General features: G+C 39.9%; 1 protein-coding gene across 1 annotated transcript; it reads right to left on the bottom strand.

Moving 5' to 3' along the window:
- Window positions 1-8,576: 8,576 nt before the first annotated feature.
- Window positions 8,577-17,999, bottom strand: sec23b (SEC23 homolog B, coat complex II component). The gene is made up of 19 exons (XM_004538937.2): window positions 17,831-17,999; window positions 16,047-16,274; window positions 15,591-15,648; window positions 15,327-15,413; window positions 14,578-14,814; window positions 14,349-14,431; window positions 14,094-14,238; window positions 12,617-12,775; window positions 12,417-12,532; window positions 12,186-12,309; window positions 11,969-12,049; window positions 11,787-11,876; window positions 11,422-11,528; window positions 10,923-11,076; window positions 10,675-10,752; window positions 10,380-10,541; window positions 10,152-10,238; window positions 9,810-10,031; window positions 8,577-9,189 (listed from the first exon to the last, which is right to left on the bottom strand). The coding sequence occupies exons 2-19, from the start codon at window positions 16,265-16,267 to the stop codon at window positions 9,100-9,102; spliced, it is 2,301 nt and encodes a 766-aa protein (XP_004538994.1). The 5' UTR covers window positions 16,268-16,274; window positions 17,831-17,999; the 3' UTR covers window positions 8,577-9,099.
- Window positions 18,000-18,793: the final 794 nt, after the last annotated feature.

Genomic DNA, 18,793 nt, shown 5'->3' with positions numbered 1-18,793 from the left:
CTATTTAGCACAATGAAAATTACTGACGTGAGGACGTTAAAAAAATAAAACTCAACAATAAATGAACCTCATGAAGTTTCGGTTAATTTTATGTTGTGACCAGTGACAATAACTGTAAATAATCAGTCAATTAACTTAGCAAAAGCTGTTAAAACTTATTAAAAATGTAATGCAGGAAATGTTTTCAGATGTGTATCTGTCGATCTTAATTGAAGAAGACTCAGTGAAAGAATTATTTTTAATTTATTTTTGTTTGAAAAAAGAGTATCAGACTTAAAACATTACAGATGAATAAAGAATATCTATGATGTCCTCACCAGTTCATTCAGTTCTTAAAATGAATGAAATCTAATAGAATTCAGTTGCATAAGAGTTCATTTGAAATTCATTGCAACACTTTCTACTTCTTGCCTTCATTTCTGAGAGTTGGTTTTGTTTTCAGAGAAGCTGACCTGCGCGCTTGCATTTAGAGGGAGGTCATGTGGGGAGGATGATGAGCCTGCAGCTGCTCCGGACAAAATCAAAAGTGAGCAGAGCTCAACAGACTTGAGCTCTGCTCACTGATATAAGCAGAGAAAACTGCAGACTCTAGAGGCGAGGTGCCGAGTCCTCAGAGAATGACTTCTAATCTGAATTTTGCCGGAAACGTGCTTATCAAACAAACAAACAAAAAAAAAAACTGGTACAGTATATATTTACTGTACAGTAAATATTTACAACCCCAGGGGAAAAAGAGGGCAAATAGGCCTGCCATCTCTGTTAGCTCAGCAACATGCTGTCATTTTCAGCCTGGGAAGCTAATCCGCACTTCAACATGACTATGAAAACTGATAAAATAGGCCAGAGCATGTTTACCAGAGTGTCCCAAATACTCATGAACAAACTGCTAGTCATACTAGAGTAGCAGGGCAAGGTAGTAAACACCTTATAAGATCAAAGATGATTAAGACGTGAGGAAAACATTTGTTGTTGTTGGTTTAATCTTTAACTGACATCTACCAGTCCTCAAAGGGTTACAGGCTCTGGGACTCCAGTGAACCACAGTGGGAGCCATTATCCACAAATGGAGAAAACTTGGAACAGTACTGAGCCTTCCCAGGAGAGGCTGGACTACCAAAGATTCAGAATGTGTTGATAATTAATCCACACACACACACACACACACACACACACACACACACACACACACACACACACACACACACACACACACACACACAAAGCCAGAAAAACACCTAAAAAACTGCAGGCCTGACTTTACACAGTTAATGTCAGTGTTCATGATTCAAAAATAAGGAAGAGACTGGGCAAAAATGGCGAATTGGGAGAATTCCAAAGAGAAAAGTCAAAGTCAAAGTCAAAGTCAACTTTATTGTCAATTCTGCCACATGTACAGGACATACAGAGAATAGAAACTTCGTTACTCTCAATCCCTAGATAAAATAGAAAATGAACATTTAAATATAAGAGTGATTAAAAATGCAAGTAAAATATTTTAAAGTAAAAAAAAATTAAATAATATAATACAATTTTACATATAACAAGAAAGCTATACAATATACAATATAAGGGTAAATGACATTGAGTGCAAACCAGGCAGAGTAGTGCAAATAGGCAAATAGTGCAAATGGAGATTTGGTAATGTACGGTATGAGATAGTGTAACACAAAGTCTTATGAGGTAATGGCAGTCCAATGCTCCACAAAGTGACTGGTAACTGGTGCAGGCCAGTGAGTGAGTCAGAGAGTGTGTGTGTGTGAGTGTGTGTGACAGAGTTCAGTGAGACCGTGGAGGAGAGAGGGGAGAGGGGGCAGAATCGGGAGGGAGTTAAGCTTCCTGACAGCCTGATGGATGAAGCTGTCCTTCAGCCTGCTGGTCCTGGCCTGGAGACTCCGCAGTCTCCTCCCCGACGGCAGCAGCTTGAAGAAGCTTTGCATTGGGTGCGTGGGATCAGCCGCTATGCAAAGGGCTTTTTTAGTGAGACGGGTGCTGTAAATGTCCTGGAGGGAGGGGAGAGAGACACCAATGATCCTCTCTGCAGCTCTCACTATGCGTTGGAGGGTTCTATGACAGGACTGCTGACCAAGAAGAACACAAAGGTTCGTCTCACATTTGCCCAAAACAATCCCCAGGACTTTGGGGAAAATATTCTGTGGACTGATGAAACAAAAGCTTAATGTTTATTGGAAAGTCGGAGTCCCGTTAAATAGGCATAACCATGAACCATGAATGTGCTACCATAAAATCCTGAAGAAGAATGTCCAGCCATTAGTTTGTTCCCTATAAAGCATAGCACACTTGGGTTTTATAGCAGGACTAGAATGGCGAGTCCATAGCAAGTCCACCTAAATGAATGCTTTGGAGTAGCCTAGTCAAGCTCTACACTTAAATTCTATTGAGATGCTTTGGCATAATCTGAAATTGGAAAGGCAGCGACTGTCTTCTTGTAGTATCTCGAAGACGTTTCACTCAAGAAGCTCCCTCAGTTCTTCTCGGATGAGAAGTAAAAGTCTTCAAGAAAACTTAAGAAGTCTAGTTATTTTCTTTCAAAGCTACTTAGGCTAGAATGACCTGGGTAACTAAGAACCTACACGGACACTTTGGCATAATCTTAAACAGACAGTTAATGCTTAAAAAAACCTTCCAAAGTGGCTGAATTAAAATAATTCTGCAAAGAACAGAATACCAAATCCCCCCTACCATGATGTGAAAGACTCACAAATACTTGATTGCAGTTCTTGTTGCCAAGGGTAACACAACCAATTATTAGTTTTTTGGGGCAATTACTTTTTCCACATAGGTTTGGATAACTTTTCTCTCTTAATAGATGAAATCATCATTTAAAAATGGCATTTTGTATTCATTTGGGTTGTTTTTTTTCTGCACTACAGTTCTTCAATCTGAAACATATTGTTGCATATGTGAAAAATGTGCAACAAACTAAGAGCTCAGGAGTCAAATCATTTTTAAGGCCCTGCACTTGTCTACAGTATGGTAAACTGCTTATGACATCTCTGTGATGGTCATAGGCCGTCTCTTAAGCTCGTGACAAGAAGTTAATCCACGCTTTTAAGTTAACCAGTCTTTTCCTGTAATGTGGGAAATCCAATCACACATCCAACCAAGACTTTGAGCACAATAATTCAGTTCGTAAATGTGTCAGAGAGTTTTGCTATGCACACGTCATCCACCAACGGAAATTAAGACTGATTCAGTATTCATATCAACGTAGTATAAAGCTAAGCAAAATAGATGTTCTCTAGTTTTCTTGTACTTAAAGTCCAGCTTTTTTTTTTTAAAGTATACTCTTGGTTAGGAACTATAACTTTGGAACAGCCAGGGCTTTCAGTTTTTGGATGGTAGCTGAAGTTGTCAAAGCATGTAAAACAAAGCAGTGTTTTTTTTACTTGTGCACATTGGGAATGGCATTTCTCATTCTTTGTTAGCACTGGCAAATGTTTAGGGCATTAAGGCAAATGGCTAAGCACAATTGTTCAAGCACTTCAACTAATTACAAATTGTGATCAAAGTAGATACTATTTCAGATAGTTTTACTCTCCAAAATATATATTTTTTATTTGATTTGATTTTTTTTTTTATCTTGGGAGGCACTGCATGGACAGTAATCCATCTACAAGTCAAAATCTGCTTATGCCACAAGTGTAAATATGACTATTGTAAAACAAACCCCCTCACAGAAGAGAAAGAAAAGTAGCAAGGCAGTGTAGCAAGGAGGAGACCACAGAGTAGATCCAGAGTAGATCCAGAGAATGGATGTAGTGTACTCTCACTTTAGCCAAATTATCTGTGGCCAAACAGGAGTGACAGGATGTACAGTGGTTCATAGCAGTACTTCTGTGGTATAATACTGCACTTAGCAGACCTATGTAAGTATCTCATTGGTATGCAAAAACTGAAGACTTTCATCTTTAATCCAAGGGATTTAACAAAAGTATTGCACTGACTGTTTAGGAATAATGAACATTTTTATACTCATTTTTAGAGGCTCAAAGGAAATTAGACAGATGACTGACAAAAATACTAGTTCCCTCATTACTTTATGACAGATTAGACATATAAAAGATCTGGAGTTAATTCCAAGTGTTGTACTTGTAGTTGCATTGTTTAATCCAGCTATTCCCTGGAACTCTCAAGATGAAATCCAAAAGAATGTCAGTGAGAATGAAGGAGGACATCATTACCCTGAAAAGTCAAAATCAGATAGATAGCAAAATATTTAGGGGTGCCCAAATCAATTATCTGGTACATTCTTAAAAAGAATGAATGCAGTGGTCAGCTCAGCAACACTAAAAAGCCTGGAAAAGCAGGAATGGGAGCCAAAAAGGATGATCACAATACTCTTTTCTTTGGTTACCGCTTCAAAATATCCTGCAAATTAAACGTCTGTGACCAAACAGGAGTGAGAGGATGTCACAAGGAGGTAGGTATATTATTTTCAGAGTCTACAATCAAGAGACATACATGAATGGAAATGCAGAGATTTCATAATAAGTTGCAGACCAGTGATTACACTGAAGATCAGGAAGATTATATTTAGCCAGAAAACATCTAAAAGAGCATGTGCAGTACTGCAAAGAAAAAAATCTCTGGACAGATGAAACCAAGATTAACTTGAACTAGAATGATGAGAAGAGGAAAGTGTATAAAAGGAGAGAAACAGCTTATAATCCAAAGAATACCAAATTATCTATCAAACATGGTGGCAATGTTATGGAAGGGCCAATGGAACCGGGTCATTAGTGTTTACTGATAATGTGATTGCTGATAGAAGTAGCAGGATTAATTCTGCAGTGTCCATACTATCTGCTCAGAAGGGATTACAGTCCTAATGACTTAAAGAATACTGTTAAAGCAAACCAGGAGTTTCTTGAGGCATGGCCATACAGCAGCGGTCCCCGAGCCACGGTCGTGAGTCGTTTGGTACCAGGCCGCGAGAGTTGAGGCTCGGGTGTGAAATTTATGCTTTTCAGGAGTTTTATCATTTTTTTTAAGCGTTTTTATCGTTAACTCGGTTTCCCTGGGTCTTTTCCTGTGTGTTATGAATAATTCTTCTTAGGTACCGGTACTGGTTTTATTTTGTTGTATTTAAAGGCCGGTCCGTGAAAATATTGTCGGACATAAACTGTTCCGTGGCGCAAAAAAGGTTGGGGACCGCTGCCATATGGCATACTTTCAATCACTGAAGACAAAACTGAGTTGAGGAAGAGTCACAAACAATCAACACCTGAAGGCAGTAAAGGCCTGGCAGAGTATCTTAAGGGAAGGAAATACAGCATTTGCTCATGTCCATGGGTTCTTGGCTTTGACCTTGTGTCCACAGTTGTCGCCATACTCTTCACAGTCATAGTCAGGATGCTGTAAGAGATACTAAATGCAAAAAATCATCTTGCAGCTGAGGTAGTTCACACATTGTCACTGCTGTTCACTGGATGGCGTGGCATGTTGCTGCAGGATGCTGTGGTAGCCATGTTGGTTCAGTGTTCCTTCAATTTTCAATAAATCCCCAACAGTGTTAGAAGCAAAGCTCCCCCACACCATCACACCTCCTCCATGCTTCACAGTGGGAAACAGGAAAGTAGAGACCATGCATTCAACTTGTCAGAGTTGCACAAAGACACGGCGGGTGGAACCAAAGATCTCAAATTTGGACTCATCAGACCAAAGTACAAATTTCCACTGGTATCATGTCCACTCCGTGTGTTTCTTGGCCCAAACAAATCTCTTCTGCTTGTTGCTTTTCCTTAGTAATGGTTTCTTTGCAGCTATTTGACCATTAAGGCTTGATTCGTGAAGTCTCCTCTGAACAGTTGATGTAGAAATGCGTCTGCTGCTGGAACTCTGTGTGGCAGACAACTCTGTGTGGGGCTCTAATCTGTTAACTTGCGATTTCTGAGGCTGGTGACTCGGATGAATTATTTTTTTTTTTTTTACCCTTTTAGACCTTCAGTTCTTAAAGTAATGATGGACTGTCATTTCTCTTTACTTAGCTGATTGGTTCTTGCCATAATATGAATTCTAATAGTTGTCAAATAGGACTGTCTACTGTGCACCAACCTGACTTCTGCACAACACACCTGCTGGTCCCAACCCCATTAAGAAGGCAAAAAATTCCACAAATGAACCCTGAAAAGGCACACCGTGAAGTGAAAACCATTTCAGATGACTACATCATGAATCTCATCGAGAGAAGGCCAAGGGTTTGCAGGGCCGTCAACAAAGTGTAGGGTGGCTATTTCAAAAATATAATCTAAAATATAATTACTTGCTACGTAAATCCATATATCTTGCTTCATATATTTGATGTCTTCAGTTTGTATATACAATGTAGAAAGCAGTAAAAATAAAGAAAACCACGAGAGAAACCATGAGAAGGTGTGTCCAAACTTTCGACTGGTAGTGCATAGACATCTTAGCTTTCAGGCACAGAAGCCAGAATGGATTTCTCTAGTTGCTGGAATATAAAAATACAACTGAAATGTTAGGATTCGATAGGAGAAAAGAAGTTGGCACATTTCCTTACAGCTTTTCCTAAGCCTAGGGCACAAGCGTCATGAATTATCATTGATGGAAGAAGAGAAAAAAAAGGAAAAAAACTAAAGCATTAAAAGCAATTGTAATGTTCTTTTGTCCCTTGGAACATCTTTGGGTGACAGCTTTTGCACGAATCAAGATGACCAAGTATATAGACACACAGATTAACAGACACAAATTTTCCTTCAGGAGATTATTTCATATCTGTGTTCTATATGACCACAAAATACATGCAGCATAGCAATTTTTAACTGCAAAATGCATAGATTTACAAGGATATTTTGATAGTATGCACAGCTACCCATGTCAAAAGAGATTAAAAGTCATTGCACTTATGTTTTGATTTGGTCATGAATACCTTTAAAGCATATGCAGTCTCATAGCGCACATAGTAAGGGCTAAGCTCTTGACAGACACAGCATTCATTTGTATTTCCACAGCAACTTCCACTTAAAGCTGCTAAGAGTACAATGTGCCTCTAAACAGATAGCCCCTAAGGATTAGTCTTCATAATCTGCCGTTCACTGATCCTCGAAATCATACGGTCTGGGTGCTCTGAAATCAGCTTACAGTGATAGTAGATGGTGTGTGAGTGGTTTTATGATTGGGATTGTGTTCTATGTGGGCTTTTCATACAGTAGCAGTGAATGGAAAAAAAAAAAAGACAATTGTTTGGGTATTGGGTGTTGCGTCCAATCTGCACAGAGGATGTAGACTGTAGCAGCAGCACGGTTCATGCCATTCCAGTGCTCACACTTGCACGCAACCTTTCATATTTGCAGTGCTAGACAGTAAAGAGTATTCTTTATTCTGTTCAAGAACCTTGGTGTCTGCACTGAGCATGTTTGCCAAGAGAAAATCCAGAGCTGATGACAAAACATGATTTTACACCTAATATACAAGTGCAAGGAAAGACTATGCGGTTTCCCTGTTCTACAAAAAACAGCAACAGTGTTTTACACAGCTGTACAATATAATAAAGTTTGAGTTCAGGAGACACCTGACAGTGCACCTGGGTTGTGGAGAATGAGATAGTGAATAGGACAGGATTATAGTACACTCTAAAAAAGAATATCTAAATGTTTGTCATAGAGAACATACTCAGTCACAGCTGAGCTGAACTGATTAACTTCCTGTGGTGGGGCGTGGACTGCGGTTCCGTGTGGACGCACCTGCACGGAGGTAACTGGAGCTGCAAGTTGCATTGTGGTGTGATGCATGTGCGGCTGGCAGCCGCAGTCAATAAAGATGGCTCAAAACTATGATCTCTGGACCCGCCGTGTCTCATTCACACCCCACTTCCATTACTCAGAACTATTCAGGGAGAGAAAATCCACAGAAAACATTTAAGATCTTCCTGATGGATGCTCAATCATCCAGGTAAGTAAATCTCCAAAAGTTGATTCTGTTCATCTGGACGTAGCGTTTTGAGGGAGAAATGTTTCGTCACTCATCCAAGTGACTTCTTCAGTCTCAGCTGACTGCAGGTTTCCCCAAATCGCATAAACAGTACATTTGCATAATGAGTGAAACCAGCCCACTGAAGGAACAATGGGCTGGGAGGTCAGTTCCTTAATCTTAATTATGCAAATTCTCATGACCACTGATCAACAACGACTGATCAATGGCCATGAGTACCATTCACAGAGAGTTGGGGAATGGCTGCAATCACAGCATTGTAAGATGGCGATAGACGTACCCTTAGGCCCCTCCTCGATTCAGAGATGGTCTTTTCCTTTTCACGTAAATGGGCTCCTTGACTCCGCGCTCAAACCAGCGTTCCTCCCTGTCCAAGATGTGTACTGGCCAGGACTCTGCAGTCTATTTACACCTACAGGCCAGTGGACACTCTTTCAAGGATGAGGATGTACACATCTTGGACAGGGAGGAACACTGTTTTGAGCGAACTCAGTTTTTCACTGGAAAGCACTTTGGTCAACCACGTTGTTTTTAAAGTGCTGTATAAATAAAGTTGGATTGGATCGGGACAAGAAATCAGCACCAAGACGGTACAGCATTGCGGATATTTTTTAAACAAGTGGTACCATTATAATTTATTAATGAAAACATTTCTAGACATGTCAAATTTAGCTATAGACAAAAGCAGACACAAATAATCATCTTATTAAACCTTATACACAGTCTGATGCAGTAGATACATATTTTATAAAAAAAAAAGATGAAAGTATTAGTATAATCATTCTGCATTTCATAGGTAATACCAAATATTAAACAGAAGTAGGGATATTATTGATATGAGGACAGTTTGGTTGAGGAGAACTCTAAACATTTCTCATAAATAAGCTGTTTATTGAAAATGAGTAGACATGTTATTACTATCTTTTTTTTTTTAATATACCAATGTGCCATCACCCTTTTTTGTGTCGTATAAACATCACATTGGCCTCCAAACAGCAAACTGAAACAAGCACAAACAGTAGACTGTCTCGGTTTGGCTCCTTTACAAAACTGCAGAAATGTTAATGGATCCCGATGGAAGAAAAATGCTGTATCAATTCTTTTCTCTTTGAGGTGGAATAGCGAGTTCTATGCTGAGCTGGAAACAGCCAGTTTCTTCAAGTGGTCCATGAAGACCTGCAGGCTCACGTCATCAGTAAGGATTGGGGCTCCTGTCTCCTATTGGAACAAGGGAGGAGCAAAATGGTGATTTACTCACTTTGCAAACACATCTCATCACAACATAACTCTGACCACTTTAATGAGCAAAATGCCCCGCTTTGAAGATTGGCTTATGCAAGACCACGCTCTGGTGATAATCCTATTCTCAGACTTCCGTAGATTTTCTCCTTTTCTTGCAGTATTTGTACAAAGCACTTCCTTGACTTGGGAAATAAGAGATTAGTGCTATTTTCAGCTTGCAATCTTCTACAGGTTAGCTTATCCAAGACCTGTATTTACTGACAGTTTGCCTGTCCTGTGGGTGAAAAACAATCAGGATGGATGTCTCAGAAGACTTAAAGTCAATCCTGGGATTTTAGTCTATACTTGTACAAATAGATGAAATGGAAACTTTATGGAAAATAAAAAAAAAATGTATGCATGAGGCAGGAGACAAATCCACTACATTTGAGAATTTTACATTTACATATTTGAATGTAGCGCAAAAGATATAACTATAGTAAAACTGCAAATTTGGTGCCTTTCATTAAACTAAAAACAAAACAGGCTAGTTGAGAATTTCAGTCCAAACGTTTCAAATACAAATGCAAATAAAACAGTATATTTTAATACTGTACCTGTCCCCAGGCATAGAGGTTGTTGTGGGTCTGCGATGGGTTGACCTTGGAGAGCAGGAAGCGAGCCTGGGAGCCTCCGTGCTCAGTGTCAATGTAGCGTGGCATGGGGAAGCGTGTCTGTAGGATCTCTTGAGCGTCATCCAGTGGAGCCTGCAGCAGCTGTTTGAAGTTCTCATACTCTGCCATTTCTTGGTAGCCTGCTTTTCGCCATTGAGCAATGGTCTGGAACAAAAAGAGAAAAAAATCCAAATGCATCACAACATACAGAGTTTTGTGTAAATAGTTTAAGCATATAAAATAACATTTTTAATGGATAATTTGTTGAAAAATCTGCTGCCTTACCTCTCCATGGTAGATAACCAGCTGGAAGAAGGTGTCCATCAGCAGGATTCGATCTGGCAGGATACTGCTACTGTCCAGGAGCACAGGCTGTAACACATCCATGACACAATGCACAACAATTTAGCACCAAAAATATAAACACTTTTGCTAGGAGCTGGCTGTTCAGCTGCCAGTGAGTAACACAAAACATTGATGATAGGATGATAGTGTTGAGCGTATGAGGCTGACCTCTGGTGGTCCGTGGAAGGAGTACGAGTAGAGGATGGGCTGGATCATGATCAGGGACTGGGTCAGGTCTTGCCTGACAAAGTGATGCCTGTAGTAGGAAGACTCATCTGGGCTGTTGTTGAAAACTTGCAGGAATGGTGACCGTCGCAAGTGGAACATAAACTGTAGGTGTAGGAGAGAAAAATGTTCACACAATGTTCACATTGTTTTTCCTAGCAGAGTATTCCAGCATAACTGAATTAAATTAGGGGGGAGTATGATAATCATAATAATGGCTACATTTGAAAGAAATTACCTGTGGATAGAGGGACAGAGACTCTGACAGTCTAAAAGATGTCGGATCATCTTTGTTGAACTGGCCAAATTTCTGACACTGAAACAAAGGAACAAGATAACGTGGTTTAAATACGTACCATGCATGACGTTCACATCAGGAGTCACAATAGATAAATATCAACACTATTCACAACACGGGTATCGGAAGTATTCCAACTATGTATTGTTAACATGTTGCAAACTCTGCTACGTAGGAGTGTCACTTACCAGGCGGATGAGCTGCCTGTCAAGCCAACGCAACACATCAGGACCCTCTTCAGACTCTGCCCTAAAGACGCCCAAGCGGGCCATGAGCACTGCAGCTGCTTCTTGGTCGAAGGATGATTCGATGTGCTGAATCTGAGATTGGGCATCTGCCCAGCTGGAGTAGTTTAAGAAAGAAAGAGAAGCGAGAAAGAGAATGGGAGGGATAGAGATAAGAAGAATAGAAGAAACCAGAGAAGCAGAGGTCAGAATAGGTGTGGTGTACATGACGCACATGCAAACAGGTCTCAAAGGCGTTGGTCTAAATTGCAGGAATGCAAACATCCTTTCTAGAGAGGAAAATATTTATGCAGTTGTCATTCTCTTGGCCTCATTAAACCAACATTTTACACTCCCAGCAATTACTTTATTGAGAACATACCAAATTTAAGTACATTTTAGGTGCAGTCTAGTTAATCATGTTTCATATCAATTTAGATGAACAATAAAACAGGAGTCTTACTTCCTGGCGATGGTGGTGACCCGTATCCTTCTTTGTGTGTTTGAGTGCTGGTACTGGGTTACAAACTGGACTGCCCCACGTCCACCCTGAGGGACTGGTGCATTGTGCTGCAAACACAAAACAGTAGAAACAGTAAGAATGCAGTCGACAATCATTTCTATTTTACTGGGAAAGGGGGGAAAAAAAGAAGAAAAGAAAAACCCATACAGAGACACAAAAAGCCTTTGTCTGAAGAATCTTTTACTAAACAAAGCCACAATTCTTCATTACAACTATTCATTGTTTGGCCTCCTAACATTTCCACTCTTATCAGCTTATTGTAATTCTATCTAGCTAAAATGCTGAGGTTCAAGTTCTTATTTTACCTGATTCACAACTTCAAAATAGATGCCCAAAGTAGTGGAGGGGTTGAGACCGCACACCTTCCATTGGCTGGTGCCACCAATGCCCAATTCCTGCACAAAACAGAGAGTGCAATTTGATAAATATCCCAGATTACTCAACATGACAGTAAAGAATCCAAATCATATCTGGCTCAGTCACTCACATTCTCTGATACACAGGGAGACTTTGAGTTGAGTGAAACACACGGTCCAATTGCACCGGAAACCTTCAGCTCTCTCGAGGTCTATAAAGCCAGACAGAGAAAGAAATACAGTTAACGTTTTCAACAGCTAATATATGTTACCTTTGTTCTGTCATTACAAATCCCAATATAGAAAGTAATCACACGTATAACTCAAAGGACTAAATCAAGCCTTTACCTTGACTTCCAGGACACCTCCAAAGGCCATGCGGAAGTCACCATTGTAGTCCTTACTAAAGACTCTCTGGAAGGTTTGTTTGAACAATGAGGTATTGAAGGAGTCGCCCATCACAATGTGCCCCCTGAAACACAGCACAATAAATTGTCAAGATTCTTAATTATTTTTTTAAAAGGGCATACTAATGCAATTACACACCTTCAATGAATGTAATAAATAGTGCTTACTTACCCAGTGAGATTAGATAAGCACTTCATTTCAAGCAGTCCAGTCTGGTCTAGGGCGCAGGCATAGATATCAATACTGTGGCCATTTGTTGCTGAACGATTGGCCAAGGCTTCATAATACTGTGAAAAACAAACAAACACGTTAAATTTATGTAATATGCAAGGAAAGGTTTCAATCAAATACAAGTACTACTGCATGCTTACCTTGGTGGCCTTTTTCAGATGGCGAGCATTGTCTTTCTGGATGTCATGCCAGGAACGAATTGGAGTTTTCAGCTCATCTCCCACCACCATTCCAGGGCCCTGGGTGGGTGGTCCTCCAATAAAAAGCATCACACGAGCCCCTGTGTTGGGGAATGTACCCTGAGGAGACAGGAAATGGACTTCAGTTAGTGCAAGTATCATTATACCCCAAGTTAACATTCAGCAATTCTGTGATCTCGTGTAAAATATATCGTCAAAACTTTTTTGCTTTTATAACAACCAATATGTGCAAGTGGAATTTACATCACAAAATAAAACATCATTAACCAGTCCATTTGAAAATGAACCATAAAAGCATAAATGTTGAATTAAGGGAACGAGTTAGAATAAATGGTTCAAGGAACACGTGTAAGCAAAGGGCAGACGTCATAACCAACTCTTCCAACAGTGAGGTCCAGAGTCCAAGAGTCTGGGAAGGTCTGAGATAGTGAAATATTTGGAACTCAACCAAGTAGCCACCAAGCAGCAGGAATTTGCTTTAAATATGATGTCTGTATTTGATAACACATTCTATATAAAGGCTGATTCATTTACCAAAGGGACAAAGAGTTATCGTGGCTCAAGAGTTGGGAGTTCGCCTTGTAATCGGAAGGTTGCCGGTTCGAGCCCCGGCTTGGACAGTCTTGGTCGTTGTGTCCTTGGGCAAGACACTTCACCCGTTGCCTACTGGTGGTGGTCAGAGGGCCTGGTGCCGCCAGTGTCCGGCAGCCTCGCCTCTGTCAGTGCGCCCCAGGGTGGCTGTGGCTACATTGTAGCTTGCCATCACCAGTGTGTGAATGGGTGGATGACAGGTTGTGTAAAGCGCTTTGGGGTCCTTAGGGACTAGAAAAGCGCTATACAAATACAGGCCATTTACCATTTACCATTCAAAGAGAACAAACAAATGAGCCAGCTGATACTTGATGCCAAAAGCTGTTTGCGGTTCTCCTTTACATGGAAAAAATAAATAAATAAAAGACTCATTCATTTAGTCATATCCCTTAAGACAAATCAGTGAATCTGAAGTCAGTGAAAGAGCAAAATGTATTCTAGTACAGCTGGGGAATGTTCTGTTGTACTATCAGTTATATAACCACACAGATTAGCAGTACAAAAAGGGTGGTTGACAGTGGAGGGAAAAAAAAAAGCACAAGGCAAATAGGTAACAGCCTTTGAACGGACAGAGAATATTTACTGTTTGTCTGATCATTATCAGACAGCGTGTGCTGTTCGGAAGAGGTACATGTGGCACAATTGTCTTTAAGAAGCTAAAGTTCAGGTTGCTATGAATTACTGTATTTGCTTTAGTTGTAGATAAACCTTGTAAATGACTGTTTCTGTGATCATAAATGGCTTTATGTGTTCCATTTCAGATTATTGACAGTACAGCATCACTTGTATGCACTTAATGTATGAGATAGTTTTTTGTCTTTCGTACCTCCAGCAGGCCGACAGCGACAGACAGCGCAACACCAGTGGATCGGAGTGGCCGTTTACCCTGAGGGACAGGCCACGGGTCTCTCTGAAGCTCTCCCAGCAAATCTGTCAGATTCATATCGACTCGATGCACAGGCTGAAGAAACCTGAATATAAGACACACACACACACGTTTTAGAAAAAAAAAAGTGCTTTGCTTTTTTTGTAAACAATAACCATCAACTGACAAACATGAATTGTTTGTGCTCCGACGTACTTGCAAGTGGCAGCAGCATCCTGAGGGGCCAAAGGACGACCTTGTTGTCCTGTTACAGCTGGCTTTGTTAAACCCAGCATCTCCTGAAATGAAAAGCAAAGGTTTTACACGTTTAACAATAGCTAACCTTGTTTTTTGTACTTTTTAATCTAAATGGACTTCCTGTTTTTTCCCCCCTAATAAGTGTGTCACTCACACCAGACTACCAAAGGCCTTTGGCTGGACTTGCCTGTATCTGTTTGGCGGTAAGATCCTTGGTGCCTCGGAACACATAGCTCTTAGCAATCCCCTCGCAGCTCAGCTCATGAACTTGAACCATGCGGCCAAATGTGATGAGGCCCACAAGAGCGTTGGGGGGCAGCAGACTGAGAGACATCTGGAGAGACTCCTTGAGAGCCTGGAGATCTTCTTCTTCCAAACATGTGTCCACCACATACAGGAAGATGAGAGGAGCTGCAGGACCACGCTGTAAAGAGGCAGGAGACTAAAGTCAAAAACTGATGAAATCACATTGTATCCAAACAGTCATAATCACATAGTGAAAAACAATTGAGACTATTGTTTATGTTTTCATGTGGTGCTGTGTGGTTTGCTGCTTGCTTCGTATATATTTCTATATTACCGGCACTAGCAGAGATGGCATGTGAACATCAGAAGCTCATAATCATACTTTCTGAATACACTACACATTATAAACTAGTAGTAGTATTGTTACAAATGCCAACCACAACAGACGTCAGGCTCAAAGTGGTTTTGCTTTTATAATTACCATTTAAAATGTTTATTACAGCTACCTGTATAATTTAACTTAGGTCTACTTTTCTGTTATTACATCTGTCACTGTCAAAAATAAGGCATCCCTAAAAAAAACATATGTGATACTACTGAAAACTGTTAATGTTGACCTTTATACCTTACATCTTCTGGACTTAATACAAATTGTTAAGGTCAGAGTGCAGACATGTATGCAGTATTTACCTGTACTATGTACTCAATTGTAGAAAACTGTGGCATAAGCTCAGCTGGCTGGTTCACGTCTGATATGCCTGCGTAAGAGGGAGGGAACTGCGCACACACACACACACACACACACACGCGCACACAGAAAGATATCAAGATTAACCAACCTAAAAAAGGAATGTAGCTCATCAGCATTAAGTTATGAATGCAGAGACACGTTTTGGCAGCGATACGTTTCAAATAGCAGCAAGACTAAACTATGCTCTCAGCCACAGTACTTACAGGGTTTCTCTGGAAGCAGAAGTTGCAGGCCCATATTTTTGCTCTGAAGTCAACTTGACTGTAAAAAATAAGAATAACAGTAAGAAAATAGAGGTTGTATCTAATTGTCATAAGTGTGGCTGTGACTGAAATATACACAAGGTGTATTTAGTGTTTGCAGTTCTCATGCACCACACCCAATACTAAGAACACCTCAGCATTTAGAAGTGCTGATGTGTTAGAAAAAAAAGTCAAATTCACATCCCTGCATCTCCTTTCACTCACATTTACATTTGCAAATATAACACTTTAGTAAATAAATGTCAGGAACAGACATCTGTGGCTTTAAATGATGAAACTAAAATACTAAAAGTCAAGGAAATTATATCACATACATATACCAAAACGCATGATTAAAATAAACATTCAAAAGGATACACTTTATAAGCTAGAGTACTGTTTTTCTGTGAAACTCACCATAGTGGGTTGAGCACTGCCTTACAGTTGGCCCGGCTGCAAAGAACTGGCTCATACTGGACCGGTGGCAAGTTGGGCCTCTCTTTGAGAGGTGTGAAGAGGCAGGAGACAGGGACTACCAGCCTGGTGGCTTCAAGGCGGCTCGAGGGCCAGAGGTTCCAGCTGAATCTCACCCCATCTCTGTCCTCATTTTGTTGAATGAACTCCTGGTAGGTTGTCATCACTGATCTTCAGAAGGAAAAGATCCCCCAAAATAACACAGTGAGGTTATCAGTCCCACTGAAGAATTAAAATAATAAGCGTGGAAGTGGTAATCCAAACGGTACCACTCCAAATCTTCCGATGTTCCCTCTCTGCTGTGTACCGGCTTTCTTCTGCTAGCTGCAGTCAGTGCCTACTCTTTATACCTGTGATCTTTTCTCTCGTGTGCTATAAAAAGGAACGGATTTTCGAAAGCATGACGCACAAATTTTAACATTAGAAAACCTGACCAGCAAGTTTTCAAAGAGTGCGGAGGAATCCTGCAGGTATTTTAAAGCTCTACCTTTGTTAGCGGACGTCACTGAAACATTGGTGACGCCTTTTGCAAATCATTGCCAAGCATGCTGTTGTAGCAACTGTATACTCTCATTCTTTCTCATGACTATGTGAAGCTGCATAGTCAAGAATAAACATCAAAGGACTGCAAAAACATGCAACGTGTTTAACGTGGATTAAATTATATAAGAGTTTTTATTATTCACACATTACATTATCTGTTGTAATTTTTTCCCAGTTCAGCCAACTAACTTATGTGTTACAACATACCCCAGAGCCAAGACTGACAGCACAGGGTCCAGAAATTCTCATCTCATAAAACAAACAGAAAAGGTAGTATAGATTCACACAACTAAGATGAACTTGTACAACTAATTTATATTCACAGGGAAATCTATTGGTTTTTTTTACTCATTTGTTGTATTGCTCTAAGCCACTTTGCAGTAGTTTAGGTATACAGGCTATTGTTATTCTTTGATTAACTAATCTATTGTTGTAAATTATTGAAAGCATGCACTTTCATTGTTTACAAAATGCGCTTAATACACAAACTTTCCTTACTGACTGTAATATTTGGGAATGACAACTAATTTCTGCAAATACTGTTTTTCTGTGTATTTTATTTTTATTAATGCTGTCACCAAATTAATGACTCGAATTTCTCTTCAACTCTATTACTACTACGCCTGACCGCTTAAGATTGCAATGCTTAAGGCAAAGAAACTAAAAAGCCCCCGCACAATCTAATGACATATTCAAGTTTGGAATGAGGAAAAGATTTTGTCCTTTTTTAAAAAAAAGTATATTTTTTTAAACAAAGTACAAGGAAATACGGAAAAAACAAAAGAAAAGTCAAAATTTTAAGCAACTTTTCGAATTTTATGAATCTGAATAGATTTCAACACAACACACAGGCCACGTATTATCAGCAACGAAGCCACCAGTGAGAGTTGGTCTTTATCAGAACTCGTACTCATTCAAATGCTTATTTACGCTTTGTATGCTGATAGCCAAAACACAACATAACAGCAGTGGCGTTTATAGAAGACAGACTAGTTTAACAGTTGGCCTTATTTTATTAATCTTCGCTGTAAAACCGTCTCTCTTTACTTCTCTGGCACTCATCTGCATGCTAACGACACCGGGTTAGCTAATGGAATGTAGCATTAACCTACTTCCTGTCCCTTCGTAAATGAAAGCTGAATTCGGGCGGTCTACTTTCGAAGAAATTTAAGGCGAGCTCTTACCTTTTATATTAAGTTGAGCTTAGGTATGGACAACAATAAAGAAACTGTTCGGTTCGAAACGAGTTACAGCATCTGGAGGTAAATGGAGACGGATACCCGAGAGGACACAGAGACGACGTTGACGAGATCACTCGCTATCAGCCGGGTATGCACTCCACTAGAATGACGTGTTACTCCAAGATCAGGCGTATCCTATTGGCTCGTATTTCCATGACGTTCGTACGTCATGCTTAGCGTATGCAGCGGAAGCGTACAACTATGGGAAAATGAGTTGTTTAGATCCGCTGCAGCAGTAACGTAAGCTCCGATAATCTCGGAGTTGTAGAAAGTGTTATGTCCACCGAAAATTTTGTACTGTGTGATAACGTGTTGTTCGACAGTTGTGCGGGACTTGTATTATCTCACTGTACTGACACATGTACATTGATGTACTAATGAGTATTTCAGCTGTATGCCACTTTTCTTCTACTTTACTAAATTTCAGAGAGAAATAATGAACCACATGCTTTGCCTTATATATATTTCGAAAGTTACTGTTAATTTCAAATATATGATTTTTTTTAAAAATTGTTTCCTACACACAGTCGTCAATATGTTCAAAAATGAACAAATGGTTAACGGTTACTACCCATTCTTGGTTTTTAGAGTTCATTACTATTTCTACTACTACTACTCACTTCTATTAACGTGGTGTAGTTGGGGTGTATAAAAGAAGAAAACAAATAGATGAACATCAACAAAAGCATTATTACTATTATTATTATTTATTTTTTGTGCTCAAATATGGGGACTTTTGGTCCAAACCACTTAATATAGCTACACCATACCTACCTATTTCCCACAGAGGAAAGTTCCGGTATCTAAAATATCAGCGGCTTACAATTTGAAAATCACAGACAGTAATTTAAACTTAAAGGACTACACGGTGCAACATGAGGCAGTCGAGTGAGGTTACGGACATCA

This window comes from Maylandia zebra, linkage group LG6, assembly GCF_041146795.1.
Source record: "Maylandia zebra isolate NMK-2024a linkage group LG6, Mzebra_GT3a, whole genome shotgun sequence".
NCBI classification, from domain to species: domain Eukaryota; kingdom Metazoa; phylum Chordata; class Actinopteri; order Cichliformes; family Cichlidae; genus Maylandia; species Maylandia zebra.
This window is presented reverse-complemented; position numbering and strand designations above follow the sequence as displayed.

What these genes read in the sequence shown, in the direction of transcription:
- sec23b (XM_004538937.2), bottom strand. Translation starts at nt 16,267, where the DNA reads ATGACAACCTACCAGGAGTTCATTCAACAAAATGAGGACAGAGATGGG. An exon ending in CTCCCTGTGTATCAGAGAAT is followed by an intron (nt 11,877 to 11,968) that starts GTGAGTGACTGA and finishes TGTTTTGTGCAG; the next exon opens with GAATTGGGCATTGGTGGCAC. An exon ending in GTCACCACCATCGCCAGGAA is followed by an intron (nt 11,077 to 11,421) that starts GTAAGACTCCTG and finishes AAACTACTCCAG; the next exon opens with CTGGGCAGATGCCCAATCTC.